This window comes from Bos indicus x Bos taurus, chromosome 15 (genome assembly GCF_003369695.1).
Source record: "Bos indicus x Bos taurus breed Angus x Brahman F1 hybrid chromosome 15, Bos_hybrid_MaternalHap_v2.0, whole genome shotgun sequence".
Lineage (NCBI taxonomy): Eukaryota > Metazoa > Chordata > Mammalia > Artiodactyla > Bovidae > Bos > Bos indicus x Bos taurus.
The window spans coordinates 5,440,381-5,447,779 of NC_040090.1; the positions used below are offsets into that span (position 1 = coordinate 5,440,381).

General features: G+C 35.9%; 2 protein-coding genes across 2 annotated transcripts; both read left to right on the forward strand.

Moving 5' to 3' along the window:
- The first annotated feature begins 839 nt into the window (after positions 1-839).
- Positions 840-1,772, forward strand: LOC113904694 (olfactory receptor 5W2-like). The gene has a single exon (XM_027561801.1). The coding sequence runs from the start codon at positions 840-842 to the stop codon at positions 1,770-1,772; it is 933 nt and encodes a 310-aa protein (XP_027417602.1).
- A 4,453-nt stretch (positions 1,773-6,225) lies between these two features.
- LOC113904695 (olfactory receptor 5W2-like) lies at positions 6,226-7,155 on the forward strand. Its single transcript, XM_027561802.1, has one exon. It carries the CDS (start codon positions 6,226-6,228, stop codon positions 7,153-7,155), a length of 930 nt encoding a protein of 309 aa, XP_027417603.1.
- Positions 7,156-7,399: the final 244 nt, after the last annotated feature.

Sequence of the window (7,399 nt, forward strand, 5' to 3'; positions counted from 1 at the left end):
ATTTATTGTCCCTCATCTAATTTACATTCAATTAAACTGAAAGTCATTTAAAATCTAAAGTGATGTAAATATATGTGGTACATTCTGTTGTTTTCACTTCCTTTTAGCTCTTTTCTTCCACTGGTCAAGAGAGTCATCCTAGACGGTCACCTCTCCACAAAGAGGTAATGAGCGTTATGGGAAAGCAATAGCAAATTTCTAGGAACAGGTCAGTAATAACTTATTTCATGTCTCACCAGATGCTAAGCAGAAGATAAACTAAAACCAGTAACATAATGATTTTTATTATTACTAGTCAGTGATGTACTCACTGTTTATGGAACTAAGAAGAACATTCTTAAACCAGTCATGTCTTTTTGAGAGACAAAAAATAGTGATCTTTTTTTTTTTTTTGGACTCAAGTGAATATTGTTAAACAAAGGCAAAGCTTAGTCCGGAGTCTTAGAATCTGGTCTTGCTAACACTGGCGTGTCTTCCATGTGGTTTTAAAGAATTGAAGAAAGGTAAAATCATCCAGCTCTTCTCTCTGATATAAGAAAAATAAGGCTCAGAGAAGAATTTGAAGAAAGTAGCAACCTCATGAATGGCATCTAGATTGACTTGAAATGTTCTCAAAGGTCTTCCTCATATGCATTTTATTACTGCAGAATAGACATTTATGCCTCTTTAAAGAGTAGGTACAAGACTGGATTATTTTCTAAGTATAAAAAGGCAATTAAGGGGAAAAAAAACATACTCTGCCTTATGATTTTTTTTTTTTTTGATGTGCAGAAGCATTAAACATGCATATGTGATTTTCTTGATAACTTTCTCAAAAGTTTGCACAAGATCTAAGAAGAATGGAAAGAGAGAATTGCTCCTCCTTGACTGAATTCTTTTTCTTGGGAATTACTGATAACACTGAGAACAAAGTGATCCTATTTACAATGTTTCTACCTGTTTATCTTATTAATCTTCTGGCAAATCTCGGAATGATCAGCCTGATTAGGATGGATCCCCAGCTGCACACACCCATGTACTTTTTCCTCAGCCACCTCTCCTTCTGTGACCTCTGCTATTCCACAGCCATCGGCCCTAAGATGCTGGTAGACCTATTTGCCAAGAACAAGTCAATCTCTTTCTGTGGCTGTGCTCTGCAATTCTTGGTCTTCTGTACCTTTGTAGATTCTGAGTGTCTCCTGCTGGCAGTGATGGCCTATGACCGGTACAAGGCCATCAGCAGCCCCTTGCTCTATGCAGTCAGCATGTCCAGCGAGGTGTGCTCCCTGCTCGTGGCTGGGGTTTACCTGGTGGGAATGATAGATGGTTTGATAAACACGACATTAGCATTCCGTTTATGCTTCTGTGGGTCAAATGAGATTAACCACTTTTTTTGTGATGTTCCTCCTCTCCTGTTGATATCTTGCTCAGACACACAGCTCAATGAGTTAGTGATATTCATGATTTTTGGCTTTATTGAATTAAGCTCCATTTCAGGAGTCCTTGTCTCTTATTGTTATATCATCCTATCAGTCTTGAAGATCCACTCTGCTGAAGGGAGGTTCAAAGCTTTCTCCACCTGTACCTCCCACCTAACTGCTGTGGCCATTTTCCAGGGAACTCTGCTCTTCATGTATTTCAGGCCGAGTTCATCCTACTCTCTAGATGAAGACAAAATGACCTCATTGTTTTACACCCTTGTGATTCCCATGTTAAACCCTCTGATTTATAGTTTGAGGAACAAAGATGTAAAAGAGGCCCTAGAAAAATTTAAAAATAAACTATATTTTTAAATATTTTTATTATATATCTGTACATATGGCTACACACATAGTAATTGCTTAATTACAATTATATGGTATGATACATGAGAAACATAATTTTTTTCAGATTCTTAAATGAATAATTATTTGTATTAAACACCACTCTTCAGAGATACTGCAGTTGCCCTCAAATGTTATGCTTAGTATGTAGCCAGTTTCTATAAGGCACTTGCTATGTTTGAAAAAGCTTTTGACATTTCTAGTTGTGCTAATTCTGGAGTAATTTTCCATTCAAACATTATTTCAATTTCACTAAGACATTATACATGTATTGAGCAATCTTCAACCACTTAGGTTCTTTATATTTTATAGTACATTTTTTAGATTCTGTATTAATGAACTTAAGTTGGTGCTAGTATTAGACACTAATGAACTAAATAGTCAAGTAAGTCATAATTAGACTTAAAGTCATCCTGGAATAAAAAAATTGAGTGCTGTAAATCCAAAAGCAAAGTATCTAAAACTAGTGTAAAGTAAAAGCATCTTTGGATAAAGATATTCCGTCTCCTATCTAAGAAAGATCCATTTTGGGTGAGGAAAAGATAGCAGTCAGAGGATGTGACAATTGGTCAGGTCTTGAAACAGAGAATCCCCTGTCTTCAGCAGTAAAGAAGTCATGTGTTCTGCAACATGGGATCATCCCAAGGATCTTAATCTAAGTAAACTATGTCAGTCAGGGAAAAGCTAGTACTGTATGATCTCATGTATATGTGGAATCTACAAAGGTAGAATGAACTCATAGAAACAGGAAGAAGATTATTGGTTGCTAGGAGTTGGAAGGTGGGAGAAATGGGTGATGCTGTTCAAAGTGTGCAAACTTTTTGCTATTATATTTGATGAATAAGTTCTGGGGATCTAATATACATGGTGACTCCAGTTAACCATACCATATTATAAGCTTGAAATTAACTACAAAAGTAGACCTTAAATGTTCTCACTATACACACACTACAGTGGTAACTATGTGAGGTGATGAATGTGTTAACCAATTTTAGTGTGGTAATCATTTCACAATGTATACATAATTCAAATCATCACTTTGTATATCTAATGGATGTAAATGCTATTTGACAGTTAGTTCTGAATAAATCAGAGGAAAAAAGAAGAAAGGAAGTTGAAAATTAGGTTACAAAGAGCAATGGGAAAAGCCTTGGTAAAGTACATTATTGGGCTGTCACTGTGTCATATCATCTAAGATAATTTCCTTTCCTTTTTCCTCATTTTCAGCCCTGGTTAAACATCTTTCTTTGTCTCTTTGCGTTCCACAAGCAACCATCTACTTAAGGCATTATTTTACTTTCTGTGACCTTAGGAAGCAGCCCAATCACACCAGATACCAAGATGGTAGACCATGTTTTAGGAGAATGGAGAACTCCATTGCTATCTGTTTGGGAGGACTTAAGGAGGACATAAAAGTTTAACATCCAAGATATTTTTTCCAATTTTATATATATATATATATATATAAAATTTCCAATATATAACTAATATAAAAATAGTAAACAAATTATTTTAAGAAAAATAATAGATCTCTGTTGATTTACCTGTGGCAGATTCATGTTGATATATGGAAAAACCAATACAATATTTTAAAGTTAAAAAGTAAAATAAATAAAAAAAGAAATGCAAAAAAAAAAATCATCACCATGGACAATTTTTAAAATGAGACATCTTCACTCATATGATCTATATACATAGAAAAATTCCCAAAGCAAGTATGTTTTTATCCTTGCAATTATTCTTTGGTCTTCATTTGATAGTGAAAAATGCATAACAATAAATATTTAGAACCACTACCTTTACAAATACTAGTACCATGTAGTTTAGGGAATACAAAGCAACCATTGATTTTATTTCTGTGGCCTTTAATGTAGTAAAAAAAATCTTAAATAAAATAAACATAATTCAGAAAAAAGTACACTATTTAGACAATGTGATGAAGTCACAAAATCAGTGAAACGTCTTTGGATGATGTGTGGCTGGAGAATGGGAAAAAGCTGATATTTGGTAATGAGGGCTGTCTTGAAAGGGATTGACAGGAATGTTTATAGTGTCATTAGTCATATCAGCTGAAAAGTAGAAACAAGCCAGTGTTCATCCTTCTGAAAAATGGATCGCCAAAGTGTGTTATATCCATAACATGAAATGCTATTCAGCCACATAATGAAACAAAATTCTAACACATGTAACAACATGGATGAAACTTGAAAATATTTTACTGAAGAAAATAAACCTAACAGAAAGCGCACACACACACACACACACACAGCATGATTCTCTTTTTACGCAAGGCCAATAGTAGGAAACCACATAGAATCAAAAAGAAGATTAGCAGTTACCAGGCTTGAGAGGAAGGAAAGGAGAGTGAGAGCTAGAAGGTGTAGATTTCTTCATGGGCTGATGAAGACGTTCTGGAAGTAGATAGTAGTAAAAAGTGAACAAACTTGAAAGTGCACTAAAAATCAAAGAACTGTATACATTAGAAGGATGATTTTATGATGCAGGATTACACTTCAAGATACAAGAAAATATGACCAAAGTGTAATATTCCAACATGAGGCAGTGAAGGGGAATATTTCAAAAACACAATGAACAATCAAAAAGGGTTGGATGAAGGAGGATCTTTCAGAATTTCACTAAGTTTCCTCTTTGACTAGAGAAGGAGGAGACAGTTTCCGGGTAGCTGACACACACCATACACATCACTTGCAGTACCCTTCCTTCCATAGAGCAATTTGGACACTATAATGAAGCACAAAAACTCCTCTTCTGCTAAGTTGTTTCTGAATTCACAGGGGAATGTTGTGGTGGTTGTTCTGTTTCAAAGTCTGTCTGACTCTTGGCAGCCTCAGGGATGGCAGTGCACCAGGCTCCTCTCTCCTCCACTATCTCCCAGAGTTTGCTCAAATTAACATCCATTCAGTCAGTGATGCTATCTAGCCATGTCTTCCTCTGCCAGGGGAATATACGGAAGCAGAAATATAATTAATGAAGTGTTTGAATAACACTAAAGCCTGAGGGCCATAGCACAGGGATTTAAATCCCAATATACCTGGTGAAATAAAAGACCAAATGCTCATTACTGTTCAGCTACCCAAGACCTGCTCTTTCCAGGTACGTTTCCAGATCCTAACTGAAGAAAAATAAGAGAAAATATTTAAATTGGGGGGAAAATAAGAGTTTGTAAGTGAAGGACTTTATGCCTACATACTCACTAAAATCTGCATTTAATGGCAGAATACCATGTTCTTCACAAAATGGGAAGAATCTGTCTGAACTTGTTAACATTCATAATGTAATTTTATTTTCCTGCTGGATCACATAAAAGTCTTTGCTCCTTTTTTCAATGAGCAACTGTACATGAATTTAAAGTGTATTTTGTTTTATAGAAACAAAACAATTAAGGTGTGTTTTGTTTCACAGTATGCATACCACAATAAAAACAAAAACATGTACAAATTCTCCTCCATGTTGACCATGTACTTTATTAACTTAGGTCTAAAGAAAAAGTTCATTGCTTTCACTTACATTAAGATATATACACAGGCATACACACAAACACAGCAGAGAGAGCAAGGTCTTTGCATTTTAGATGCATTTATTGTCCCTTATCTAATTTACATTCAATTAAACTGAAAGTCGTTTAAAATCTAAAGTGATGTAAATATATGTGGTACATTCTGTTGTTTTCACTTCCTTTTAGCTCTTTTCTTCCACTGGTCAAGAGAGTCATCCTAGACGGTCACCTCTCCACAAAGAGGTAATGAGCATTATGGGAAAGCAATAGCAAATTTCTAGGAACAGGTCAGTAATAACTTATTTCGTGTCTCACCAGATGCTAAGCAAAAGATAAGCTAAAACCAGTAACATAATGATTTTTATTATTACTAGTCAGTGATGTACTCACTGTTTATGGAACTAAGAAGAACATTCTTAAACCAGTCATGTCTTTTTGAGAGACAAAAAATAGTGATCATTTTTTTTTTTTATTCAAGTGAATATTTTTAAACCCAGGGAAAGCTCAGTCCGAAGTCTTGAATCTGGTCTTGCTAACACTGGCGTGTCTTCCATGTGGTTTTAAAGAATTGAAGAAAGGTAAAATCATCCAGCTCTTCTCTCTGATATAAGAAAAATAAGGCTCAGAGAAGAATTTGTAGAAAGTAGCAACCTCATGAATGGCATCTAGATTGACTTGAAACGTTCTCAAAGGTCTTCCTCATATGCCTTTTATTATTGCAGAATAGAGAGTTATGCGTCTTTGAAGAGTAGGTACAAGACTGGATTATTTTCTAAGTATAAAAAGGCCATTAAGGGAAAAAAATGCTCTTCCTTATGATGTTTTTTTTGATGTGCAGAAGCATTAAACATGCATATGTGATTTTCTTGATAACTTTCTCAAAAGTTTGCACAAGATCTAAGAAGAATGGAAAGAGAGAATTGCTCCTCCTTGACTGAATTCATTTTCTTGGGAATTACTGATAACACTGAGAACAAAGTGATCCTATTTACAATGTTTCTACCTGTTTATCTTATTAATCTTCTGGCAAATCTCGGAATGATCAGCCTGATTAGGATGGATCCCCAGCTGCACACACCCATGTACTTTTTCCTCAGCCACCTCTCCTTCTGTGACCTCTGCTATTCCACAGCCATTGGCCCTAAGATGCTGGTGGACCTATTTGCCAAGAACAAATCAATCCCCTCCTATGGCTGCGCTCTGCAATTCTTGGTTCTCTGTACCTTTGTAGATTCTGAGTGTCTCCTGCTGGCAGTGATGGCTTATGACCGGTACAAGGCCATCAGCAGCCCCTTGCTCTATGCAGTCAGCATGTCCAGCGAGGTGTGCTCCCTGCTCGTGGCTGGGGTTTACCTGGTGGGAATGATAGATGGTTTGATAAACACGACATTAGCATTCCGTTTATGCTTCTGTGGGTCAAATGAGATTAACCACTTTTTTTGTGATGTTCCTCCTCTCCTGTTGATATCTTGCTCAGACACACAGCTCAATGAGTTAGTGATATTCATGATTTTTGGCTTTATTGAATTAAGCTCCATTTCAGGAGTCCTTGTCTCTTATTGTTATATCATCCTATCAGTCTTGAAGATCCACTCTGCTGAAGGGAGGTTCAAAGCTTTCTCCACCTGTACCTCCCACCTAACTGCTGTGGCCATTTTCCAGGGAACTCTGCTCTTCATGTATTTCAGGCCGAGTTCATCCTACTCTCTAGATGAAGACAAAATGACCTCATTGTTTTACACCCTCGTGATTCCCATGTTAAACCCTCTGATTTACAGCCTAAGGAACAAGGATGTAAAACAGGCCCTGGAAAAATTGAAAAATAAATGGTTTTAGTTATTTGTATTAGGCATTTGTGTACACATATGCATTCATATATATATATTGTTTACTGTTTTACTAAAATTAAATGATAGGATACATGAGAATAATAATTTCTCAAATTCTTAAGGTGATATTTGTTTTAAATCCTAACTTTGTTTCCCCCACACATCTCCTGTTTCATTATGTTTTAAGGATTTATGTGTGTGTGTGTGTGTGTGTGTGTGTGCGTATAGCACTTTGACTATGTGAAAAACTT

Excerpts from the sequence above, each read along its gene's own strand:
- LOC113904694 (XM_027561801.1), top strand. The coding sequence starts at position 840 with ATGGAAAGAGAGAATTGCTCCTCCTTGACTGAATTCTTTTTCTTGGGA.
- LOC113904695 (XM_027561802.1), top strand. The coding sequence starts at position 6,226 with ATGGAAAGAGAGAATTGCTCCTCCTTGACTGAATTCATTTTCTTGGGA.